This window comes from Pistacia vera, unplaced genomic scaffold (genome assembly GCF_008641045.1).
Source record: "Pistacia vera cultivar Batoury unplaced genomic scaffold, PisVer_v2 Contig506, whole genome shotgun sequence".
In the NCBI taxonomy this organism is placed as follows: domain Eukaryota; kingdom Viridiplantae; phylum Streptophyta; class Magnoliopsida; order Sapindales; family Anacardiaceae; genus Pistacia; species Pistacia vera.
This window is the reverse complement of record NW_022196342.1, coordinates 601,419-629,099: the sequence shown is the minus strand read 5'-3', so window position 1 is coordinate 629,099 and position 27,681 is coordinate 601,419. Positions and strand designations below refer to the sequence as shown.

Below are 27,681 nucleotides of genomic sequence, written 5' to 3'. Positions count from 1 at the left end.
GCTCAATAAGGTGACGGTGAAAAACAAGTATCCATTACCAAGAATGATGATTTGTTTGATCAGTTAAAGGGAACTTCAGTGTTTTCCAAGATTGATTCGGTCAGGCTACCATCAAGTGAGGGTCGCTGACAAAGATATTCCCAAGACTGCATTTCGAACCAGATATGGGCATTATGAATTATAGTGATCCATTTGGATTGACTAATGCACCAGCGGTATTCAGGATTGATGAATAGGATTTCCATGATTGTCTAGATAAATTTCTAGTAATTTTTATAGATGATATCCTGGTCTATTCCAAAACAAAGGAAGATCATGAAGAGCATTGAGATCTGTGTTACAAAGACTAAGGGAGAAAAAGTTATATGCTAAGTTCTCACAATGTGAGTTTGGTTGGATCAAGTAACATCTTGGGACATGTTGTTTCACAAAAGGGTATTCAGTGGACCCTAGTAAGATTGAAGCAGTGATTGAATGGCCAGACCAAAGACTGTAAAAGAAGTTAGAAGTTTTCTTGTTTAGCAGGATATTACAGGAAATTTGTGGAAGGCTTTGCTAAATTAGCTTCTCACTACAGCTCTGACCAAAAAGGAAGCCCCGTTCAGATGGACTGAAACCTGTGAGAAGAGTTTCCAAGAATTGAAAAGCAGATTAACTACTGCTCCTATTTTAACACTTCCGAGGATGGAGTAGATTATGATATTTATACTGATGCTTCTCATAACGGTGGGGGCAGTATTGATGCAAAAAGGCAAGGTGATTGCTTATGCCTCTCGTCAATTGAAAGACTATGAAAAGAGGTATCCCACTCTGATCTTGAATTAGCGCTGTCGTTTTGCTTTGAAGATTTGGAGACATTATCTCTTTGGGGTGAAATGTAATATTTACACAGACCACAAAGTCTAAATACTTTTTCACCCAGAAAGAATTGAATATGAGGCAAAGAAGATGGCTTGAGTTGGTGAAGGAATATGAAGTGATATTATGTATCAGCCAGGGAAAGCTAACGTAGTTGCAGATCCTCCGCAGGAAAGTCTCCTTAGCTCAATTAACTTTTCAGAAGCACCTGAAACAAGAGATAATGAAGGAGGGGATGGAGTTGGAGTTGGGAAATTGTCCAAAATTGAGTTCGGTCTAAGTTGTTGGAGGAAATTAGAGAAAACAAGTGAATGAGGGTTTAGTAAGAATTGAGCAGCAGTTGAAAGAGGTAGAGAATCAGAATTCAAATGGGTGAATGGAATCTTGACATTTAGAGTAGAGTGTATGTTCCTCAGGATATTGAATTAAGAAAGAAGATTTTAGAGGAAGACATAGTACTCTTTACGTGCTATCCAGGGAGTGTAAAGATGTATCAGGATTTGAGGAAGAGCTATTGTGGCCAAGGTTAAAGAAAGATGTAGCTGAGTATGTTACCAGATGCTTGGTGTGCCAACAGGTTAAAGCAGAACATCAACGCCATCTGGTTGTTGCAGCCCCTTAGTATTCTTCGTGGAAATGGGAAGATATTTCTATGGATTTCATTTAGGTCTTCCTAAAGTGCAAAAGGGTTATAATGCCATTTGGGTGATTGTAGATAGATTGACTAAATCTGCTCATTTCATTCCAGTATAAGACAAGATCTCCTCTGATCAGCTAGGCGATTATATGTTAAAGAAATAGTAAGTACATGGAGTACTAATAGTATTGTTTCAGACAGGGATGTGAAATTATGTCGATTCTGGAGTAGCATGCAGAAGGCATTGGGTACTAGGCTTAATTTCAGCACAGCCTATCATCCTCAGACAGATGGACAGACAGAAAGAACGAATCAATATTGGAGGATTGTTAGGGCATGCTGTATTGACCATAAGTTGAATTGGTGTGACATTCTCCCTCTAGTTGAATTTGCTTATAACAATAGTTATCAAGCAACCATTAAATGGCAACTATGAAGCTTTGTATGGAAGGAAATGTAGATCTCCATTACATGGGACGAGATAGGAGAAAAGAATGCATTGACTCAAGCTCTTGGTCCAGAAATGACCAAAAAAATGATAGAAGATGTAAAGTTAATTCGAGAGAGAATGAAGCAGGCCCAAGACAGACAGAAGAGCTATGCAGACCCAAAAAGAAAGGATATAGAATTCCAAATAGGAGACAAGGTGTTTGTGAAAATCTCTCTTATAAAAGGGTGGAGGTTTGGAAGAAAAGGGAAGCTGCCCCTAGAATATAGGTCCATATGAGGTATTAGAGAAGTGGGCAAAGTGCTTATAGACTTGCCTTACCAGCTAGTATGGACCGGATCCATAATGTTTTCCATGTTTCCCTATGCGAAAGTATGTTAGTGATCCTTCGCATTATTACAAGCAAATGAAGTGGAGGTTAAAAGAGAACTAATTTATGAGAACGTCCAGTTCAGTTCTGGATAGACGAATAAAAGAGCTCCGAAATAAGAAAGTACCGCTTGTTAAAATACTGTGGAGGAATCATAATGTAGAAGAAGCGACATGGGAGGTTGAGCAAGATATGAAGGAAAGATATCCAGAACCTCTTCAACTGAATTTCGAGGACGAAAATTCTAAGGGGGGATGATTGTAAACCCCGCGTTATTATTCCAATGCCTTAAGGTATGAAATTTACTTTTCAAGTAATTTCTTTTTTTGAATGGAAGGGTAAAATGGTCAATTTACATGTATTTCAAGATGTGGCCATTATAAAGTGTAAAGGATGATGTCATTGAAGAGAAATGAGGGTAGAAGGTTATAAGTTGATTGATAAGGTTAAATGGCATAAACGGTAACCAAGGGTATAAGGTTTTTCATACAAAACCATATGATTTAAGTACTATACAAGTGCACCAAGGGTAAATTAGTCATTTACCTAGTAGAATTACTTAATGGTTAAGTGTTTTAAGAAGTCAAATGGCATTAAATGAGTACTTACTTTATGTTGAGGTAGAAATGACCAAAACGCCCTATATGAAAAATTTATGCCAAATGACCTTATATCTAACTTTTATTGACCATCATATTTGAGTATCAATGTAATGATATTTACAAGGTTAAAGAGGAGTAGTCGGCCTTGGAGACCTCAAATATATATCTCTCTTCATATCTCAAACACCAAAAAGCCACTAATCCAGATTTTATTCTCAAATTTTCTTAGGATTTCAGTTGATTTTTAAAGGAGATCACCATCTACCCTTAAAGAACTTCAATTTCAGGGTTAAAGGTGAGTTTCAAAACCCTAGTTTTTCTGAATTTTTTGGTTAAAAGAGAAATTCATAATGGTTGTGTTGTAAGGTAGAAAGGTGAAATTTTGGAGCCAAGGAGGAGTATCTTTGTGCTTTGAATACTAAGGTAAGGAAAAAATCTCCCTTATGACTACAATAACACCTAGGGTTTATGAAACTTACATGTATTATTATATATGAGTGTGATCTGAAGTTTGGTTATGAGTTGTTTAAATGGGTGTGTTGATTGGTGTATGCGTGCATATGGAGGATGATTATGCCAATTAAGAGATTTGTAGTGGACGATGTTTTGGCTTTTTGGTTCTGTAAAAAGGGGGGTTTTATGGCCTTTTACTTAGAATGATATGGCAAATAATATGAATGTGCAAAGAAGGGGACATGGTTAAAATGTATAGAATTCGGATTTGGTGTTTTTAAGACTTATACTGTACATGCTTCACTGAATCAGTCATAACTGAAGTTATAGAAGTCTGATTGAGTTGATTCTTGAAGTGTTTAAAAGTTTAGAAACAGACTAAAACGTTATGTTTTGGCCAAAACTAAATTCGAATTAGAAGATAATGGAAAATTGCTTGAAAGTAACGAACTGTATGGCATCCACCTTCTTAATGGAAATCCCATTTGTTTCTAATTCTAGTAAACCCCTGAATAATTACTACTGAAATTCTTTGTATGTATGAGAAATTAAATGAATTAAGTTAAGAAGTTTAGTAGGAGAATATAGTATGATTGAGCATGGAATATGTTAGTCCATATGTTTGCATTCATAATGGAATGCATATAGCTTATTTAGTTGTCTTATGAAAAATTTATGAAATGTTAAAGAATGAATTCCATGAGTCTCTTGAGGTATAAACCAAGATCAGAGGAATGGAATTCTTATGGAAACCATGAGTCCTTTGAGGTGACGACCAAGAACAAGGTAATGGTTTAAATGAATCCGATCGGATAACAAAGACTAATGAAACCATCAAGTATAAAGACAAAAGAAATAAGCATGCCTGTACATGAATATTATAAGTCATTATGTTCTATGTTATATTAGCAAATTATGTTATGACTTATGTTTATGAGAAAAGTCAAAGTGTATGATATGTTTTATGAACTTGTTATGTTAAAGAATGAAGGTCATATTTGTAGGTAGGTAAAGTCCTAAGTAATTTACTTGTATAATGAACCTTAATTGTTTATAAATGGCCATATTCCACTGAGCGATTAGCGCTCACCCCACGAAAGTGTTTAAAATGTTTTGCAGGTACGGATTAAGGCATGAAGCTGGGAGGAAATTCCAAGGGACGCTATGAGCATGAGGGGATGCTTTAATGATGACTATTGAATGGTTTTGCTAATATTTAGTATGTAATTATGTTCATATCTCATAATGTAGTAATTATGCATGTTCTATAATGGAGTAAAGTTGTGTGTTAACAAAGGAAATCAAATTGCTAGTAAATTTTATAAAAGTGGTGTAGTTCTAGTAAGTATTACTATGGATTTCATATTACTCCAAGAGGAAATTTATTTTTTTGATTATACAATGAACTTATTATAGTTAAGAAAAAAATAAACACATATATCTATATATAGTTTTAAACTACAAGTTTATCTTTAAATAGGATTTTAAAACAAACTTCTTCCTAGGCGTGCGTTTTTAGGTTCTCAATGGCCAAGGGATACTTAGGAAATACCCGGCTAGGAGGGGTTTTACTACATCCACTGTTTTCTTTATATAGAGGTGTTTCTGGTGTAACCAAGATTACGAGAGGTCATGAACTGTGATAGGTATTACAAGTGTTGGTGTTATAAGTGTTCTTAGAGAATGTCAAACCAGTCTCTTTCTAGTTGTGTGATTTTGCTATTTTCTTTGTTGAATTCAAGAGTGTCTGATTATGATTTTGTGAGGGGGAGTTGCCTATTTATAACGCTGAACTCAAGCTAATGATACATTTTACAAGTGGGTTGGTGTCGTGCAGATCTCTCTTGCTCTTCATTCGTTGAGAACTCAAAAATATCCTTAAATTAAATGGGGCTTTGACAGGTGTGCGAACCAATTCATTCATAGAAATACTTGAGTCAGCTGGATTGTTGACAGTTATTCTTTGTCTTTAGAGAGTGGCAAGTTCTGGACAGTAAAAAGTCTTCATAAACTCTGATTGATGCTTGCTAACGTTAATATGCAGCCCTTATTTTAGGCATAACAGTGTTTTTGAGAGTAGACATGCAACTGCTAATTTCCATATGGAGAGTTTTATGGTAAACTATATATTTAACTAATAAATTTGAGTGGTGCTACTAAAAATCATCTTAGGTGGCGTTTGGTAACTTTTCTGATAATTGTATAATGTTGATTCTAAAGTCATTTAAGCAAACAAAAATGTTTGTCTTAAAGTTAAAAGCCAATTTTTTTTGTTTTTTTTTCATTAGGAGGAATATGAGTGGTTCTGATTCTGAATTTAAATTGGTTAAAACGAAACAACTAATAAATATCTAAATATAAAATAGTATTCACTTTTTCTAAGTCTTTAGAAGTGAAAACAAGCAGACCTTAGACATGCTTAAACATTTTTAAACATATTTAAATGTCTAAATAAACCTCATGTATTTCCCTTTTTGAATAATTATAATAAAAAATCTTCTTATCAGAACTTTACTTAATTCATTTGTTTACTGTTATAAAAACTCAATTCTTCGTTCTTTTGTTTTTTCCCCTCAAATGAAATCACATACACATTTATTATTTGATTTCTAATTTATGTTTTTGCTAAGAATTAAAGCTTATGCCTGAGAGCTTTTTAAATTGTTTAATTTGATTATTCAGTCAAGCAAAATGAATAAGGGGAAAACGGCATAGTCAGTCAACATAAAGATACATGATATGAAAATGAAGAATAGAAATCTTGGAATAATAACAAAAGGTTTATTTATAATTATATTTTTGTTCTTTACTAATTTTTTATTGATTTAAATTTACCTTTCAAAAAAGGTTACCTTTCATAACAAGATTTTATAAAACAAAATATAATTGATTGTTATTTAAATCCAGACAAAAAATATTAACAAAGTATGAAATAAGTAATTAATAATTTTTTTGTAAAAAATGGTTGTTTTGAAAATATATGAGGTTTATTTAGATATTTAAGTAATTTCAAAAGTTTTAATGGGTTTTTTTTTAGATGTAGGATTAAATTAAAAAAAAAAAAATTTGAAGAGCCAATAATATTACTCTATTATTAATTAAGATGCGAATTTAGATTTATATTAAGGAACGATGAAAAGTTTACTAGAATTAGATTTAGATTTATATAAGAGTAAAGACGTATGAAACAATTTAAATCATTTTATTTACAAAATAAAAGAATTCTTTTTTATTTCTTTTAGATTTTAATTTATAAATTTGTTAAATTCTTTTGATTCTTCGACTTCCTTTAAAAGAAAGTTATAGTATTTTTCGGTTTTTTTAAATCTTTAAAATTTAGATTTTAAGAACCAAATTCACTTAAAATAAAATAACAAATAAATTTAAGTCATGTTGTCATTTCCGTTAGGATGCGTTTGGTTCAGAGAATACTATATTACTGAGAAATGTTATATTACTGGAAAGATAGATTACCAAGGAATCTTTAAATAAATGTGTTTGATTGGTTGAAATAAATTGATATGTATGTTATAATAATATGTTTGGTTGGGAGGATAAAGGAGTAGATATGTTATATAAATTATTAAATTGTCTTCTTTTTTAAATAATAATATAATATTATTTTTATTATTATTTTATTCTATTATTTTTTAAACTATTCTTTTAACCCCTTATATTTGAAATTTTGTTAAAATACCCCAGTCATATAAAACTTTAATTTATAGCAAAATCACCCCACCCACCCCAATCCACTGTTGACAGCCAGCCACCACTGCCGACAACCACTGTAATGGTGCACGAGTGATCGGATCTGGCTAATCATGCGTCGATAAGGTCTAATTTGGTGATCCATAGCCAAAAACGGCTAGATCTAGCCGTGAATATGGATGTTTCACAACCAAAGATGTGGCCATGAAACAGCCACAAATTTGGCCATGAGAATGCCAGATCTTTGACTATGAAGCGATGGCCATTTCACAGCCAAAGATCTAGCCTTTTCACGGCCAGATCTTTTGCCGTGAAACAACAACCATTTCACAGCCAAAGATCTGACCTTTTCAAGGTCAGATCTATGGCGTTTCACGACCACATCATTGGTCGTGAAACAGCCATATCTAGTCATTTCCGACCAGGGATCACAAATCCATGGTCGAAAAAGTCCTCATCGACACACGCCGACAAAATCCTATCGGTCTTGCACTAATATGACAACTTTCGTTGACGACCAACAGTGATGACTAACGGTCGATAATGATCTTGGATGACTAGAGGTATTTTGTTAATTTTTAAACTTTTTTGTGACTAAGGTATTTTAGCTATATTCTCAAATGTAAAAGGTCTAGGCTAATTGTTATTTGATAAACATGTGAGGACAAATATGTTTGAAATAATAAAAGATTAAAGGCAAAATATAGCCAAAATTAAGATTACCTTAGTAATCTTATATTAACACCATTTGAAAAGACAATCTGATTACTCCTAATATTACCAACAGTAAATACTATTTACAATAAAAGATTACGTAATATTTTATTCTTTGACAACCAAACGAGAGAATCTTGAAAATTAAACAAAGATTAAATGATTAATCTTATATCACCCCAAACCAAACGCAACCTTAATGTTAACAACAAATAACTATTAGATGTCCTTTAATTGAACACTTGAAAAAGAAAGTTGTGAAAGTAATGAACACTTTAGAGAACAAAAATAGTGTAGAAACACAGAGGCAAGAAACTTTTCACAGGGCGATATAAGAACATCTTCAGCTAGCACTGGAACAGAGTTGACAAAATTTATTTGCATTGCATTCAACATCAAGGCATCTCTGGTGCCTGTCTAATCTTCATCCAAATGTCATGATGAGGAAACCCTTGTAAATGCTCATGAACTTTGCCACAAATGCTGCAAAAATCATCAATGTAAGTACTATAAAGCTAGTTGGTCGACTTAAAAAAAGCAACGCATTATTTTTTCTCGTGTTACAACTGGTCAAATTTTAGTATGAGCAAATCAAGCATCAAACTCATCAACGTTCAAGTACAGTATTACAGGAACATGAAAGGTAATGTTTACTGACACAAGCAAGTATTTATGTTTGAAAAGTTATTAATGGCATTTTAAGATTGAGCTTTAGAAGCAATTCAGAATACGACTAGTTCAGGATATTTGATGGTAGTTGCTATCTGGCATGAGAAACTATGTTTGTTCAACTAAAGATCATCATCAGATTAATTGTTTATATATTTTTGAAAGTTCCAATCAATTAAAGAAGAATAATTTATTGCTAGAAATCTGCAAGGAAAATTCAAACTTGGTGAAGTTCAATCAATATGTTACTATTGATGATCGCATATCATATGCTTACTAGCTGCCAGCAGAATATATATAGTTTCCAGATAGATGGAAGTACCTTCAAGGTGAAATATGGCTTTCTGTCCAAGACGCATTCTATGTTCCTGCAGGAACATAACAAATTTCATTGTTGAAAATGCAATCCGAAGCAAGCCCAACAGAAGAGTCACTAGAGTTAATTTTCAAAAGGAAAAACCATTAAATTCCTTAACAATTTTAGTATAACAGGCATATGAAAATTCAAAATTAACATTCTAATTAAGTCACAACAATTGCTAATACCTATGCTGATTATTATACAACAGCAGATTTTCAATCCTTTAGCAAGCAGTAGAGCTACCGCCTAAGAAAGTTAAGCATAAGCAATCTGGTGACATAGTATTATATCCTAAAACAAGTCTACATAATTGATTGCTTCTAACTCTTCATGCAAGCAACCTAATGTGAAGCCAAATGATGAAAAGTTTGCATGAAGAATAAGAAGCAACTTAAGATTCAGGAATTATAGCATAATAAAGATCAATACAATACTGATTCTTAATTCATATTTAATTCGTATTTATTATTAATAATGCATCACAATAGCGTGACAGTTGAAAAAGATCAAGGAAAGACAATGCACAGAGCTTGAACAAGGAAAAAGAGAAACCAAGAGAGTAACAATGAATATGATGGCAATTGAGACTTACATAATATGCAGCCCAATGGCAGATCTCATGCTTTAATTCCACATCTAACCTCTTCAATAATTCATAGAGCAACCTCTGCAATAAAAACAAATAAATGATTCATACTTAAAGCTAAGGGAGGGGAGGCAAAGAGAAAAAAAAAAAAAAACTCAAAACAACCTGTACCTTCAATACAATCTCAGGAGGAATACAATTAATTAGCAGTTCATACAACTTGCCTCGAACCTGGAACAACCTAACGCACATAGAAAGATGTTTAATTAGAAAATATGAAGAATGATGAACATAAAAACCAATGTAACCCATTTGTATTACTGAAAAACATTCATCAAATCAGAATCACAGATCAGCATTTGTTCATTTTGGTAACTCTATAATCTTAGTGGTAAAGAATATACTAATCAGAGGTTTTAATCTGCTCAAATACAGAATATGGCTATGGTACAATACTTCCCGCATCATGCTAACTAATGTACCTACTGCAGAGGAATAGATTATATAAAGGAAGAATATGATTAAACTGCATTCACATCCAGTCAGATCTGGTGCTTCACTGCAAGGAAATAAAACATTTCTGAGCACATGAATATTTTTATTTACAAAGACGTCAATATTGCCTTTTGTGATCCTATAATCTTTATAATTCTTCTCATTCCCCACCTAGTTTCTCTGACTTGCAAACATTTTATTTCATACAACCTTGTACATCTTTCCAATAAAAATTCATGACTAGAATACAGTAATTACTGTTTTCTCTAGAAACATTACATTACACAGATAAAATTTTCAATTGAAACCTCTGGTTACAGAATTACAACTGTAGCACCACTCTGTGTGCTTTATGAGTGTCTTCTTTTATTTATTTAAATTTTCTTTTTTCCCTAAATGTTACAATGGGCACCAAAGGGGTGCAAGTTATAGGATGATCTTAAGCCTCCATACAGAATCATTGTATGATCACTGAAATACAAACAAATAGTGCATCAGAACTTGAAAATGTCTGTTTATCACGCTGGTTGTTGTTGTGGAAAATGGATTAAAAATCTACAATGTAGCAGCTATCAAATATTTTATATGCAACCCCACACCTTCTACTGAAACGGTGTAGGCATCCAATTTATATTGCAGTCCCTTGAAAGCTGGAAGTCCTAATTAAACTTCCTATTTAAAATTATCACCAAGAAACTATTATATATATATATATATATATTCTCCTAAGTAAAGCATAATCAAAAAGAGTACTGATAATGAAAATAAACAATTTAAAAGTAATAAAAAAAAAAATTAAGATTAAAGAAGTCAATCATTAATTTTACTATCAGAATCTTCATGCAAAAAAGATGGAAACTGAACCTTTTTGGGCTCTGCTCCTTCATTATGTCAGATGCTATTTCAGCGACATATTCCTCCCAGTCCATAGGGGGAATCACTTGGTTACTTGTAAAAGGATACCTGTAACCATAGCAGCAAGGTGCACAGATATCAGTAGCAATGGGATGCTAATTATCAAACAGTGCACCAAAGAGAAAAGTGAAGGGCTCGCAACTGCTGCTAATTTAAAGAGTCATTATAGATATTAACTGTTGAACACGGCAAGTTTCAAATGACAATATAGCTCTCCTCAAACTCCGATTTGATTTTTCTGCTATACGAGCAGCAAACCCAGATGGAAGTTGCAGCCCTTCTTTCTTTCCAATAAACTCCAGTACTTTTACAATCTAGCACAAATATAAACAAATACATTAAATGAGCATAATAGTTGTATGACATACACCAAGTCAACTAGTCATCTAAAATGATATGTTCTACAAATCAGAATCCATAAAAATCAAAAGAAAAAGACCAAGTTTATCTGAAAATTTAAGGGAATATTATTTCTCCATAAAAAAATCAACTTGGCACTTTCTCATTCTCTTCTGAAGGTTACAAGGCCATCCAAATCAGAGTAATCTCTCTCAATAGGTTTTACAATAAGACTTTTATGCTTATCCTGACATGTCCTAGCTCTCCAAAATTTTCCATGCCCAATCCCAAAAAGCTAATCATGTCCAGCGAAATGATGATTTTGGATTTTAGAAAATTAAAAAAACAAAGAAATATCAGCAAGTTAACAGTTAAAGAGCAGTTTACTTTACAGTATGTTGCTGCAAGATGAACAGTGGTCCAACCTCATGTTTTCAAAGCTACTATATAAGTGAGAACTCAGAATTTAATTTAATTTTCAATTGTTCATTTTTCATGAAATATACAAGTTTGGCGAGGCTGGCAAATAATTTTCAAAGAATAAATACATTATTATTAAACACTCTTTGAGAGCGAAAAACTAATCCATAGGGAAACACTGATCCGTTTAAATATCAGTTGAAACTTGAAAGAAGTGATCTGTAAACTTGACTTATCTTTATAAACATTCATCTACTAAAAATTCGAAAATACAACCTATGATAATGTAAAATAGTCCATGTAAAAGCTTAGATGACAATAATATATGACAAAACCAAACCAAAAAAAAAAAAAAAAAAAAAAAAAAATCAAGCAAGCTGTTAAAGACAACCAGCTCATTTTCAGAGAGATTGAGACTAGCAGAATGTCAACCATTGAAAAGTTTTCAACTATTTTATGCGAAATCCATCCATCAAGACCTCCCATTCACCTAAGAAAACCAACCCCAATGCCATGCAGAACGAAATAAACATGCTTGATGTGGCCTTAAGAAAGAAATGTGGTATTACTTGCATGTATGGTCCTTGACAATCAATGAAAGGATCCAGAAGAAGGATCGTTCCATGAAAAATCAAAACAGACAACGAAATTGAATACCTCTTCCTCAGTTGGTGCATTTATTCGCACATTCAAGCAACGAGACCGAATCGCTTCAGTAACTTTTGAAGAGCTGTTACAGCATAAAATTAGACGACAAGAAGTACTATATTTCTCCATTGTTCTTCGGAGAGAATGCTGGGCTTCTCTTGAAAGCTTGTCAACCTCATTGAGCACCAACACTAACATTGCACAAGAATTTAAAATCAACAACACAAACTTGTAGATAAAGCAACTTCAGAAGGATGACTGATTGATTGCTGTAACTAAATTGATTGCTTAATTAAGCAGCCAGGCTGAAACTTGCAACCCTAATTAATCAATTCAATCTTGTCCTTAAGGAACGACAAAAAAATAAAAAATAAATATAGTGAAAAAAAATTAAAAAAAAAAAAAAACTGTCTGCTTGGCAGAACAATGGAAAATTTAAAAACAAAAACAACATGAAACTCACTGAGAAATTAAGAGATTGATTAAATTGATAGAGGATATCCGAAGATAAGAAATACTCAAAACAATCTAAATTAAAAAACTTTAAAGCTAAGTGTGCAGATGTGCTATAAAGCTTTGCAGAATGTCAACTAAAGTGAACCCAAATAGGGGAAAAATCAAATAAGACATTTATATTTTACTTAATTTTCAGGAGGAGTAACGAAAGTTTAAGTCATGAAATATTATAAGATTACTTACTGGGCAACCAATTTAATCATTTACACTTTTTCTTTCAACGAAGAATAGGGCTGGTGCTCTCAGGTAATGAAACCTAAATGGCTACTACCAAATAGAGGCCAAAATAACCATTTTTTATAAAGAGAATATGGATGCATTTAAAGACCTACAAAAACCCAATGGCTGTTCTATTTGGTATAGCATTAAGACTTTAGATGTAAAAAATCATTATTTTAAGTGCTCACTATGAAGATGACATTTTCTGCCTAGGTAAAACCTTTGAAACAAGCCATGTCTAAGAAAACCCAGAAGTAGTCTAATGTATGAAAGAGACATATATGGAGTTAAAATTTGACAAGAAAAAAGAGGAAGACTGACACTTTTAGGAATTTCTATCTGGTCTTATTTGTTTACTACCATCTCATATGATTTTGTTTTTCTTCCATTGTTTTTTTCTTTTAATTTACTAATATTGGACTGTTTCTTAACCATTTATTCATTGAAGTTTGTGCTTTCGACTCATTCATTCAAGTTGTTTTATTTCATGAATTTAAGTCATATTTTCTACTGCATCATAATCCCATGGATCCCATGCATCTTTAAGACCAATTCTGAAGGACTGTTTAGAACTTCAAATAAGTAGATGACAATACAAAAAAGTCATATTCCACAAAATATCCAAAAATGTCTGGACTCTGAACTCCAAAGACTTTTACTCAGCATAAATACGATTCTAATAAATCGATCATTTATTACCTTTATACCCTCTTTTTCCTTTAGTGTCAATAGGTCTATTCTTAGCCATCTCTTTAATTATCTCTTGAACTATATATCTGTCCTGAAAGCCTACATCACTAGGACTTAGTTCTACATGGTTGGCACTTGATAATGTGGTCAGCTCCAGATCAATAGTTCTACTTCCAGCCTGCAACATAATCATCATAGCTAAATAAAATAACATGGTCAAAACAACATGACAAAAATTAATAGCAAAAAAAAAAAAAAAAAAAAAATGATATCCAACAGTTCTGCTAGCTTTCTACCACACAAAATCAAAAGCAAGTTGAAAAAGAATAATAGCAAATATATACATACATATAAATATAGATGTCCTCTCTCAAACAAGGAGAGTACAAAAATTCAGACAGCCGATATATTTATGACTGGTGAAGAGCATCAAACATGAACAGCTCTAGGTTCAAGTCAGCATGCACATAAAACCTAACTTAGCGTTCTTAATGCAAGTTATTATGTAAGTTCCAAGAAAGTGCAAAGCTCTAATTCATTGACATCTTTTAGACAGAAAAACAATGTTAGACATAAGAAGTTAAAAAAAAAGGCTATATCGATTATATGTTATGACTTAATTATTTTACCAGAATCAGAATCCAAAACTCCATTTGATAACAGAAAATTCCAAGAAATACATAAAAAAGTAATATTATATTTTCCCTATAACTTGACCAGCTACATGATTCTAGGTTATCATTTCTTTCTAAATTTTACCTTACCCATTATAAAGAGAACAACTTTAACAACTGTAACATTACAACATCTAGTTTTCTTTTCTGGAAAGGAGATTGACAAATCCAATTACAAGTTCTATAAAATGTTGAGGCCATATTTAATCATCTCAACCAGAAAACACATTCCACAATTAACTAACAATTGTGCACAAAATTTCACAACAGAAGGAAATTACTCGTCGATTTCTTTTTGTAAAACTAACGAAACAAAACATAATATAGGATGGAGCTTACATCCACTTTCCAAGTCCTGTTCTCCACCTTCACCTGCAATCAAATTTGAATGAATTTCTCAGAATTACCACACTACCAAATCATCCTGTAGCATACATTAGCTTTGTCAACTTGAATTTAAGTTCACAAAAAAGAAGTATTAAAATGTAATTTATTTTCTTTTGCGCTCATATACATGCAAAACTTACTTAAATTTCAACATTAAAAAGTTGTTGTCGTTGTTTCCTTCACTACATTATTTTAAAAACCAAAACCACAAAAACCCACACATAAAATCATCAAAATTTGAACATTATCAACTTTCGCAGAATTTTTCGTAAAGAAATTTCATTACTCAAACAAATTATAACAAAATAAAACAACAATAAGAGAAAAAACAAACCCATCAAAATTGAAAGGAAAAGAGAGACCTTTTCGGCGCCAGGACCAAAGACTTGACGAAGCAAAGCGATGATTAGGGTTTTCTTGCCGGAGCCAGATGGGCCATAGAAGAGCAGATGGGGGCAATCTTGTTCAGTGACCTGATTTTGAAAAAGAAAACAAAACAGTTAAAGATAATGAAATCAAAACCCTAGAATTCGATTATATCAAAAATATATATGTTTTAAAAGAGAGAGATGAAGAGAAATACGAGTTTCTTGAGATTCTGAGCAATGTCTTGATGGACGATTGCCTGGTCGAGGGTTTTGGGTCTGTACTTATCAACCCACAACATCTTTTTCCCAAAGCTTACAACTTGAGAGAGAGTGAAGAGGAACTGAGGAACGGCAGAGAGTACAAGTGGCGGGAAAATCAGGGCTTTATTATTGTATACGGGTTCATGAGCAAACAACATGTTCCCACCTGAGGTTCAGCAAAATACCCAGTGGGTACCCCTAGTTTCATTTATTCCGATTGGTAATACCGTTAGCTGAGAGTGTGCAAAGAAACCAGCTAGAACCAAAACTAGTAGATACCCGGGGTTCCAATTCTAATTCCTACCAGGAACCTGCCCTCACAAGGTAGGTTCCGATTTTAGAAATCAGGAACCAATCGGTTCCGATTCCGATTCTAGTTTCAGTTCCACCCCTGTAGGAACCGGGAACCAGAGCAGAGATCCGGGTACCCGAGTAGGAATAAGGATTGAATTATAATTTTTGTAAACTATTGGGGTGTATTGTAATTTTTAGAGGGTTTATTTGTCATTTTTTAAAAGTATGGACTATGGAGTAATTAAAACTAACCTGGTTACCCGGAACGGGAACCAGAACCTATGTTTTAGGTTCCAGTTCCTAGCTTCCAAATCCAAGGAACCGGTCAATTCTGGTTATGGTTCCTTTGAATTTGGGCCGATACCTAAACCCACCCACCCCTACCCTTACCATTGTTGGGTTCTGACACATATGCAGAGATTGCAATTACCAAACTGCCCTTGAACCTATGACTTTTGATTATTTAGTAAAAAACAATTGAGTAGACATGTAAAAAAAAGGAGAATGCCCCCATACATATTATTTATACCCATAATAAATTTATGAAATCACCATAATGCCCTTATATTTTAATTGTAAAATTCCAAATTCTAGAGGTGAATTACCCTAAACCCTAATAAAAATCATAAAACCCATGAAAATAAATAAAAAAAGTAAACCCTTCGTCTTCCTAGTTTCTGCCCCCTCGCGTCACTACAACCTCTCAAACCACTTTGGCCATTTTCGACACTGGTGAACAAAGGTGAGCATCCTCGGATGATGACCAAGGCTTGAACGGCCCGATCATGGCATGAAAGCCATCGGCGTCATCGAGGTGCCTCTAGCCAGCACGCAACCACCTAGCTAGTCCCCGACGCTGACCACCCCACCTGACACTACCAGCTGCTTCCCCTCACCATCCCTACCAAAACCTTGACACCATCTAGTTGCACCATTTGCTGCCTGACACCTAAGTCTTCTCTATATCACACCGCGCAGCTCTACTCTATGCAACCCTATGTCATGACCTAACAGCCCTTGAGCCATCTCAAACCACCACCATCAAGCCTACCGGTCAAACCCCGCTACCCAGCCACCTATTGTGTGCTAATCGCGCTTTGGTTTTTGATGGAATTCGAGTTTGATTGAGTTGGTTGTGTGTTTGAATCAAAGTTTGGTTGAATTTGATTTCTATTTTGGAGTGTGATTTGTTTGTTTGGGAATGTGATTTATTTATTTTTTGCAAAATTCCAATTGGAAGATTGCCAAAAAAAGGAGGCGGAGTTTAATTTTTTTTGGTAAAAACCTTTCGATTTTGCTTTAAGATCGAGAAAGGGGTTTCCTCGATGTTGTNATCTTTTTCCCAAAGCTTACAACTTGAGAGAGAGTGAAGAGGAACTGAGGAACGGCAGAGAGTAAAAGTGGCGGGAAAATCAGGGCTTTATTATTGTATACGGGTTCATGAGCAAACAACATGTTCCCACCTGAGGTTCAGCAAAATACCCAGTGGGTACCCCTAGTTTCATTTATTCCGATTAGTAATACCGTTAGCTGAGAGTGTGCAAAGAAACCAGCTAGAACCAAAACTAGTAGATACCCGGGGTTCCAATTCTAATTCCTACCAGGAACCTGCCCTCACAAGGTAGGTTCCGATTTTAGAAATCAGGAACCAATCGGTTCCGATTCCGATTCTAGTTTCAGTTCCACCCCTGTAGGAACCGGGAACCAGAGCAGAGATCCGGGTACCCGAGTAGGAATAAGGATTGAATTATAATTTTTGTAAACTATTGGGGTGTATTGTAATTTTTAGAGGGTTTATTTGTCATTTTTTAAAAGTATGGACTATGGAGTAATTAAAACTAACCTGGTTACCCGGAACGGGAACCAGAACCTATGTTTTAGGTTCCAGTTCCTAGCTTCCAAATCCAAGGAACCGGTCAATTCTGGTTATGGTTCCTTTGAATTTGGGCCGATACCTAAACCCACCCACCCCTACCCTTACCATTGTTGGGTTCTGACACATATGCAGAGATTGCAATTACCAAACTGCCCTTGAACCTATGACTTTTGATTATTTAGTAAAAAACAATTGAGTAGACATGTAAAAAAAAGGAGAATGCCCCCATACATATTATTTATACCCATAATAAATTTATGAAATCACCATAATGCCCTTATATTTTAATTGTAAAATTCCAAATTCTAGAGGTGAATTACCCTAAACCCTAATAAAAATCATAAAACCCATGAAAATAAATAAAAAAAGTAAACCCTTCGTCTTCCTAGTTTCTGCCCCCTCGCGTCACTACAACCTCTCAAACCACTTTGGCCATTTTCGACACTGGTGAACAAAGGTGAGCATCCTCGGATGATGACCAAGGCTTGAACGGCCCGATCATGGCATGAAAGCCATCGGCGTCATCGAGGTGCCTCTAGCCAGCACGCAACCACCTAGCTAGTCCCCGACGCTGACCACCCCACCTGACACTACCAGCTGCTTCCCCTCACCATCCCTACCAAAACCTTGACACCATCTAGTTGCACCATTTGCTGCCTGACACCTAAGTCTTCTCTATATCACACCGCGCAGCTCTACTCTATGCAACCCTATGTCATGACCTAACAGCCCTTGAGCCATCTCAAACCACCACCATCAAGCCTACCGGTCAAACCCCGCTACCCAGCCACCTATTGTGTGCTAATCGCGCTTTGGTTTTTGATGGAATTCGAGTTTGATTGAGTTGGTTGTGTGTTTGAATCAAAGTTTGGTTGAATTTGATTTCTATTTTGGAGTGTGATTTGTTTGTTTGGGAATGTGATTTATTTATTTTTTGCAAAATTCCAATTGGAAGATTGCCAAAAAAAGGAGGCGGAGTTTAATTTTTTTTGGTAAAAACCTTTCGATTTTGCTTTAAGATCGAGAAAGGGGTTTCCTCGATGTTGTGCATTGGAAATGTGAAATTTGGTTGGAGCCGTTGGTGGTGAAGGAGGTGTATGTGGAAATGGAGGCTTTGGTTACGGTGGAGAATGAGATGTTGGAGGTGGTTCAAGTAAAGGTGGAGGCTTTGGAATTGGGGTCAGTGTTGGTGGTGGGGCTGGAGGTGGTATTGATGGTGGTGGTTGATTAGGAGGAAGAGGTAGAGCTGGTGGTGGAAACGACGTTACTTTAAAAGAAAATCTAGAATAAATGAAACCAAGGGTATCAACTTACTATTTTGCTATACCTCGGGTGGGAACATATACTTGAAAACTTATTATAAATTTTTTATGCAAAATTATAACACAATACTTTTTATTATTAATAAACAATATAATTGGCAAGAAGTTAATGAATTCGAAAAAATTACCTCTAATATCTTTTTCAAGTTTATTGGATCAATTTCAATCAATGAATCATATATTATCCTATAAGTTTGTCAAAATTTTGTTTTACAATAAACTTAAATTATTATTATTAAATTTTAAATATTTTCTTCAAATTTAACTACTTTAGAAAACCATTTTTCAATTATTAGTATTATCAAAAGAAATTATTAATTACAATTCTTTTAATAATTATAGAGTAAACGACATGTTCCCACATGAGGTATAGTGAAATAGCAAGTTGATACCCCTGATTTCATTTATTTCATATTCCTACCCTTAAAGTAACACTGTTAAATTGGTAGTGATGGGGTTGGCTTCTAGGCTGTAGTTGGGTGAGGAATTTAATCGAGTAAGTTATAGGCACTAATTTGGGCTTCGATTTTTGGCGATTGAGGAGTCACCAACGGCCAAAAAACGCATCACAACAATCAGTTGATGGCGAAGAACCTAACAGTGAAGTCTAGAGAGGTCAGTTGCACCCAAATTCATCGAAAAAAAAAAAAACTTGAAGGTGGCAAGAATGGAGGTGGTTGGAAACTTGAGTGGGGTCGGCAAGTGAAGGTATGAGTTTTGTAGAAGAGGTTATGGAGAGTCTAGCAGTGGTCTCAGAAGTTACTTTGGACTTCGGAATCGACCGAAAAAAGTCAAAAACTGTTGGCCTACACATTGCTAATGTGAGTCGCTTCTTGCCAACATGAGCCTGCCTCATGTCAAAGAAAGTGTCGATGCACTTTAGCATCTAATGTACGCCGCACTACAGTGGTCTCAAAAGTTACTTTGGACTTCGGAATTGACCGAAAAAAGTCAAAAACTGTTGGCCTACACATTGCTAATGTGAGTCGCTTCTTGCCAACATGAGCCTACCTCATGTCAAAGAAAGTGTCGATGCACTTTAGCATCTAATGTACGCCGCACTATAGTATATATGACCATTTTAGCAAACGGTGTTACTTTAAGGGTAGGAATTGGAATAAATGAAATTGGGGTTGCTAAACCTCGGTGGGACCATGTTGTTTACTCATAATTATATTATATTAAATACAATAGTGTCGTTTAGGGTTAAAATTAGCAAATCTTATTTACATCTAGAAAATTTTACTCTAATTTTATGATAATGCTACTGATACAAAATAAAGATTTCAACAGTTTCACAAAAAAAAAAGAAAAGTACTTTTATGACCCTGTCTTGAAACTGAAATTAACAAATAACCCACTTTTAGTTTGAATTGTAATCAAGCCCTCTACATGAGTTGTGGACAATTTTACCCTTCTTAAAGAAAACCAACCTTTACTCACTCACTCATCTCTTTGCCCTTCTCTTCTCCTCGATTGTTTATCTTCAAAACCTACTCCATATCATTTTAATTCAATCTACGTTCGTAACCCTATTTACAAACACGTTGTTGAACTCTAAATCTAAAACATAAAGAACAGAATTTCATCCAAGTATAGAGGTAATTTTCAAGACTCTGATCATTTTAAATTTGTATATCTATAATGTTTCTTTTTCTATTTGCAAATGAATTCTCTGAAATGGATTGTTACTAACTATGGTATTGATTGTGAAGGTTAGATATATGCCACCAAGCAAGAGTTACAAACTACCTTGACTGTCTATGCAGTCAAAAATTAGTATCAATTCAAGACAATTAAATCAACCAAGAGTTGATATGAAGTTGAATGTCTTGACGAGTAATGTAAATAGTGGGTTCATGTCATTTTGGAGTCTAATTTTTTTTTTAGGTGAGACGTATTGACACATGTAGGATGTTTCAGGTTTACCTATAGCATAGAAATACTACCACTTGCTGGGTGGGAAAACAATTCATGTCAAAGTATGAGGACGTCAATAGACAATATCCTTTAAAAAACATAGTTGTAGTCACGTAGAAGAAATTTGAGATTAACATCGGCTATTGTAAAGCATAGAGAGTTAAAGAATTTGCGTACATTGAGGCTAGGGGTTCATTTAAAGAATCTGTCATTCTTTATATGTTTTGTCAACAATTAGAATTGTAAAATCCTTTGTGCCACAACTAACATTAAGATGGATGCTACAAATCATTTCATGTACTTTTTAATGGCATTGAGTGTTTCAATTTGAGGTTTTCTTTTACATACCAGGAAAGCCATCATTTTTTAAAGGTACATTCATGAAAGGTAATTTTTTTCAAACGTTTGTAGCCAGATGATTGGTTGGTATAATAACTAGATATATCTGCTCGCATTTGTTGTTGAAGATGTCGAAAGTGGCATAGCAAATAGCAATGATTTTTTAGAAAAATTCGTAGCGTCATTGGTGACGTTGAGGATTTGGTTATTCATAGTGGCGGATCCGGGAATTTCACTCGATGGGGGCAAAAAATAAACAAAAAAAAAAATAAAACCAATCATATTTATATTTTTTTTTTTCATTATGATGAGCTTCTACAAAACGTTACAAAATACAAATAAATATCTTCAAAAAACACAATTTTTGTAAAAATAAAACAATTTTTCTACAATTGTCCTCGATGAATTTTCATATTTTGAAAACGTTGGATAATTATCTCATCATCAACTGTATCAAATACATCTTTCTGAATATAGGTGACCAAGCAATCATTCATCCATTGATTTCTCATTCGATTGTATAACCAACTTTTCACAAGATTCATTGTAGAAAAAGTCATTTCAACGATCACAATCGCAACTAGTAAAACCACTGCAAGTTTCACAAGCTTATACACCAACGGATATAAAATGTCTTTTTTAAACTGAACTAAAATCTTAGCCAAATCACAAATTCCTTCTAACTCAGCAAAATTCATCACAAGAACATCTGTCAATAACATAAGTCCTATTATGGTTCTCAAGTACCATCAACTCAAGTGCAAAAAAATCAGTTGGATAAAACTGGGCAAAACAGATCAACTTATGCTTGTCAAAAGCAGAGAATGAAATACTTGGATATAAACATGTCATACAAAGAAGCAGCTCAGTACTAACCTTAGTGAAACGAGTGTTTATCACTGTATAAAACAATTCAACTCGATAGTGATGCAAATTTTTCATGTGCTCAACTCTTCGTCGTGGCTGCCTTCAAATTGCAAACATATCATCCATATTCAAAATGGCAATATCATGTTTTTGGCAAAATGAAGAAATTTCACTCAACAAAGATTTTCATCCTTCATCTCTTAACAATTGTAACCGTTGTTTTGGAGACTTTGACTAAGGTCATCGCATTTACAATGTCTTGATCTTTTCTCTGCAATGCTTGTGACAACTCATTAGTAATTGCCAATATACTTTTCAAGTTTTCATCATATACAAGCTAAATGCAAAATCAAAGGAATAGATTACATCTAATAGATTTATGGGTGAAATCAAATGAAGTCGAGTATTTGTTAAATCGAACTCAACTTGATCTCTATAGTATCGAGTTCGAGTTCGAGTTCAAGCCTGATCAAACTTGAGAAATCAAGTTCAAACTCGAACTCGGTACTTGAAATTGGAAATCGAGTTTGAATTCAAGTTTGTATAATCGAGCTTTTTCGAGTTTTAATCGAGTTCAAGTTCGAACTCGATTTCAAGCTCATCTAACAGGGGTGGATTTGCAAATTTTATAATTTTTAAATTACATATGACCCCTATTACTTTAAAAACTTTCAACTTAACCATCGAGCTTGGAAAGACTTGCGAATATATTGAGTCGAGTTTTACTCGATTAACTACTCGAACTCGACTCAACTAATGCGAAGTCGAGTTCAAGCCAACATCAAATATAGTTTGAGTGGCTCGACTTGATTTTCACCCCTAAATAGATTACATGCTTCACCCCTTTGTTCAGGATTTAAACCATTACGTGGAAACCCAATAACTCTTATTCCTTTCATTTTCACCCCCAATAAAATTTTAAAAAACTAATAGATCCCTTGCATAAAAATAAAAAACACAAAGAATATGTAATAAATATATTAGAATTAAAAACGGGATTTTACAAAAACAAAATCCAAACTTACTGTGGGGGCCAGCTATTCCGTTCTCAAAATCTCAAAGATTTATAAGGATAATATTTAAATAAATAGAAATAGAAATAGAAAATCTGAAATTTTAAAAAAATTGAGTGGGGTCGTGGTCCCCACTCGTCATTCATTAAGTCCGCCCCTAGTTATTCATATCATACTGACATAAAATGCATTGAAAAAACTATTTATGGTGTTCTCCTTGGGTGATATATAGGACTTCTTGTTGGCATTTGAAGATGAATGTGCTCAACCAATTTAAAAGAAGAAAACTTGAACAATTATTTTGGGATGCTGCTAAACAATATCGATGTTTAGATTTTGACGCTTACATACACAATATTAGATCAATATCTCCTACTGCATTTAAATGTTTACATGAAGCCGATTACACTTACAAATCATTTCCACATGTAATAATTATAAACTATACATATAAGATTAATAGTTATTGTTTCCTATCACTAGTAGTCGGTGTGACATCAATTGAGTTGCGTTTTAATAACCAACCCAGGGTGAAACCTGATAAAGTGGTCGGGTCCTAGGTTGATCGGTTTAACTGATGGGTCAAATTGATGTTCAAAAGTTTGAAATATAATAAAAACACCCCTAAAAACTATTATAAGTCCCTACATGTTTGAAATCTTGCAAAAACACCTCAAACACCACCACTAACGTCGACAAACCAGGGCAATTAGGGCCTATTTCCGTAAATGACAACATCCCCATCACCACGAAAACACTCTCCTCAGTCTCTTGACCGAAACCCATATAACCCCTCCCTTGATTGCCTCGCCAATCGACGACAACAACGGGTTTAGTTTTGCGATTTCTAGTAGATTCACTTATTGGAAATCACCTTCGTCGCCACCATTGTACTTATTGACCCTTCCTCTTCAAAAACCCCAACATCCCGACCTTTAATTATTCGCCAATCACTGTCCCAATTTCTAGGGTTTTCGATAAATAGAAAAATTGCTAACCCAACCCAATGAAGGCCCCAGGTCCCTCAGTCGAGCTGAGTTTTAAACATTGCAATTCAGTTAACATTTTCAATATGTTTTGCTTAGTTAGAATCTGAGTGGGAGGATACTTACATTTGGGCATTACATAAATTGAAGAGTACTTTAGAATACATTTTGCCTAGTGATATTATGACTGATAAAGAAATAACTTGATGAATGGGATTAAAAAAGATTTCCTTAAAACAACTAAACTTCTTTGTAGATGTCATATGTAACGAAATCAAGGGCGGCCGGACCTAGAATATTTATTCTAGGGGGCCAAAATGTTATGTTGAATGAATGAAGGGGCTACAAAGAATTGGTAAGATACATTATGGGGGCCAAAGTTGAATTTCAGAAACTACGGTGGCCAGAGTAAAAACTTAAGATAAAGGGACGAAAATGATTCTTTTCTATGTCAAATTATAAAAATTCTGCAGGACCTGAGGTCGTCATGGCGACCACTGGCCTTCATGTAGCTCTGCCCTTGAAGAAATGTATTGGCTAATGAGTAATGTTGGCCTTACTCACTCCTCCTACTCATTTCTCTTACTCACCTTTGTTAAAATGTTAGTCTTATCCACTTTTTCATTTTCTTAACAAAAGTGAGTAAAAAAAGTGAGTAGGAGAAGTAAGTAAGGCTAGCATTATTCTTTTGGAAATGTCACCTCAAATAGGTAAATATTTAATAGGAAACATATTACTTCAACTTTACAATTCATGTAGTATTCTTAATTTTGTTTTTCTTTGTTTTGGCATGGTTGAGAGGACACATCAAACAAACAATTAAGTTCCTTCCAACATCAAAGTGCCGGTTTCATTAGAGATGAATTCAATAATTATGCAACATGTAATGATAATGACAACTTGACGAGTTGCGGTTATTGAAGTAGTAGAAAGAGTTAGCAAGTCCAACTTCAAATTTCCTTGTTAAGACCAAATTTTATAGCTAAAAATTCGGAGGTTGTCCTTTAGTGAAGATAAATGTACACGTCGAGTCCATCCAAATTTGAATATATTTTATCTACACATTATAGTCATTCCTCATATTTTAAGTCTGTCAATACTATTTTAGCATAACAAAAAAAGAACGAGAAAATCCCTATTGGATGGCCTGATATCAAAAGAGCGAAATAATGTTTTACAAGCTCCTAAGTTTGAGTCTACTCAGGCATAAATTATTCGGCCGACAATTTTAAGGTTTCAAAAGATTAGTTAAGATGTGCATAAGTTGACTCGGGCACCCCTAATAAGCTATTTTGATTACACACCCAATTGTTTGACAATGCAAAAAAGGGAAGTGATCCTAAATATGATCAATAGATGACCTACTTGAAATTGGAAATGTCATTACATCTAAATATGATTTCGTGCTGTTACTCATATCTCAACTTCAATGTCTTGTATTGCTCTCATTCGGATCTATTCCATTACCTCACTCTTTGATATTGATATACTTTGGTATAGGTATATTATTATTTGTGCAATTTTTTTTTTAAATTAATTGATTGTTTCTAATAATTATTTCTTATTGATTAAATCTTTTCTTATAAACTTTCACGCTTCCTAGTTTACCTATGACAAGGGGTGTCAGCCGAGCTGAGCTGCTCGCATAAAAGCTCAAGCTCAGCTTGGCTTGGCTACAGTGTCGAGCTGAGTTCGAGCTCGTCAGATTTTGGCTCGAAAAGCTCAAGCTTGAGCTTGAAAAACTTGATTGGGATAGCGGAAAAGTGGAGAATTTGAGAGTTTTTATTTGTGAGCTAGAGCTCGAACTCGAATTTCAACGTCGAGCTCGAACTCGAAATTTTATCATCGAGCTCGAGCTCAAATTTTCAAACTCATCAATCTCAAGCTCGAAACTATAGCAATCAAGCCAAGCTTGATTAGCCTAAAACTCGGCTCGGCTCGTTTACACTCTTACCTATAACCCCTATAGCGTCAAGTAGATTGATGATTATTGACTAATTTAAAAAGTTTGTGAAAAAAATTGAAATTAGTTAATAAGTTTTCATTCAAGTTTATGTACGATTGTTGAGTGAAAGCTTGATAAGTTTTAATGTAATATTTGATTTGTTACACTTTATTTGACAAAAAAAAAATGATCATTTCTCAATTTAACAGATTTTTATTGACGAAGCTTAATACATTATAGCCTACAGTCTATTTTTTCCAAACCAACAGTTGTCCAGTAATTTGGAGAACCATACGAAGGCTTACTGTAAATTTACGCCTCTGTAATATAAAGCACTATAAAAATTGCGTTTTAGATATATTTTCGACATTTTTACAGTTTTGCTCAGCAGATTTTAAAAGATTTGTTTTAATTTATTTACAAGGGTATTCAGGTAATATCATTTTGTTCTACTATTTTTAATTCATTTAATCTTTAGAGTATAGGAGTATCTACATAATTATGGATATTTGCTTACAGTAGCCAACACGATAATTAATTAATTAGAAATTTGTATGCCAAGAGAAGAATAAAAAATATAAATTACATCAACATGTCCCATTAAATAATAACCAGAATTGAAATTATTTCTCTGATTCTATTATCTTTTTTGCCTTAATAAGAAATGAAGATCCAATAAAATGTAAAAATAAATAAATAAATTGAAAAGACAATTTTGACTTAAACAAACCTCACAAGCATCCAGGACTCAAGGGGCATAAAATGAACTGAACACACTACAACCCTAAATTTAGGTATTTTCTCATCCTCTTGGCCGCCAGTGTGGGTGCCTTCTAAATGGCAGCGTATGGCATGGCCGCACCTACGCCCTTCCTGATTCCACAGAGAGGCTACGCCGACTACCATATCGTGGTGTTGTAGCTGCCCACAACCTTTAAGAATGACATCTTCAATCTTCACATTGCTTCTTCATTGGTTCTCTCAATCCAAGCGACTTGCATCTTGTATCTTCACCATTAAGAATGACATCTTCGATCTTCACCTTGCATCTTCACAAAGGCATTTGAGCATCTCTTGTTTTGCAAAAACCCAAGTCACTCCTACCCACTACCTACTGGTTATTTGTTTTATAACGAGATTGGTTGTGTTGTGGCTTTGTCATGTTTTATAAGCGAAACTGATTTTATAGGACCAAGTTTTTTTGTTCTCCCACTCTCATTGATTGGAAATGTGTACAAGAAAATGAATATCTGTCGTGGATTATACCAACAAAAATTGAAATGGAAAGAAAAGGGATCAGGAATTAACAATATGCAATGACCTAGTTTTGGGACAAAATCGCTTGGTCCGACGGTTGGCTACTACAATAACCCCAGTCCAACTGTGGGTCATACCGGGTGAATTGCATTAACCGGTTTTTAGCCTTTCAAAACCCAACCCAGCCTCCAAGTTGCAGTTTAACTGGTCGAACCGATCTACTCAAGCTAGGTTTTAAAACAGTGTTAAAGACCTTATTCACTTCCTTTGGGTTATATAAAACTTAGAAATAGTTTGATTATCCATCGTATTGATAAAATTAATATTACCAGTCATAAGGAGTACCAGAATTAAATCCCAAAGCCAAACTGTTCATTTTTTTTTTTTAATTTAAACATTCATGTGACAATTGCTCTTTATTAAATGAAGGTCAAAAGTTTTTATCTGTTAAAGTAACAAACCACTAACCACTATTGGATAACATAATAGTAAAAGAACAAATGATAATCTAAATTTACATGGTC

General features: G+C 34.1%; 1 protein-coding gene across 1 annotated transcript; it reads right to left on the bottom strand.

The window, feature by feature from the left end:
• Positions 1-7,925: 7,925 nt before the first annotated feature.
• Positions 7,926-15,426, bottom strand: LOC116105859 (replication factor C subunit 3). Its single transcript, XM_031392253.1, has 11 exons — positions 15,293-15,426; positions 15,072-15,182; positions 14,662-14,694; positions 13,658-13,826; positions 12,233-12,414; positions 10,994-11,130; positions 10,766-10,864; positions 9,578-9,647; positions 9,413-9,487; positions 8,782-8,827; positions 7,926-8,273 (listed from the first exon to the last, which is right to left on the bottom strand). The coding sequence occupies exons 1-11, from the start codon at positions 15,374-15,376 to the stop codon at positions 8,215-8,217; spliced, it is 1,065 nt and encodes a 354-aa protein (XP_031248113.1). The 5' UTR covers positions 15,377-15,426; the 3' UTR covers positions 7,926-8,214.
• Positions 15,427-27,681: the final 12,255 nt, after the last annotated feature.

What these genes read in the sequence shown, in the direction of transcription:
- LOC116105859 (XM_031392253.1), bottom strand. Translation starts at nt 15,376, where the DNA reads ATGTTGTGGGTTGATAAGTACAGACCCAAAACCCTCGACCAGGCAATC. An exon ending in CTCAGAATCTCAAGAAACTC is followed by an intron (nt 15,183 to 15,292) that starts GTATTTCTCTTC and finishes TTTCAAAATCAG; the next exon opens with GTCACTGAACAAGATTGCCC. An exon ending in CTCCTGAGATTGTATTGAAG is followed by an intron (nt 9,488 to 9,577) that starts GTACAGGTTGTT and finishes TTTTTATTGCAG; the next exon opens with AGGTTGCTCTATGAATTATT.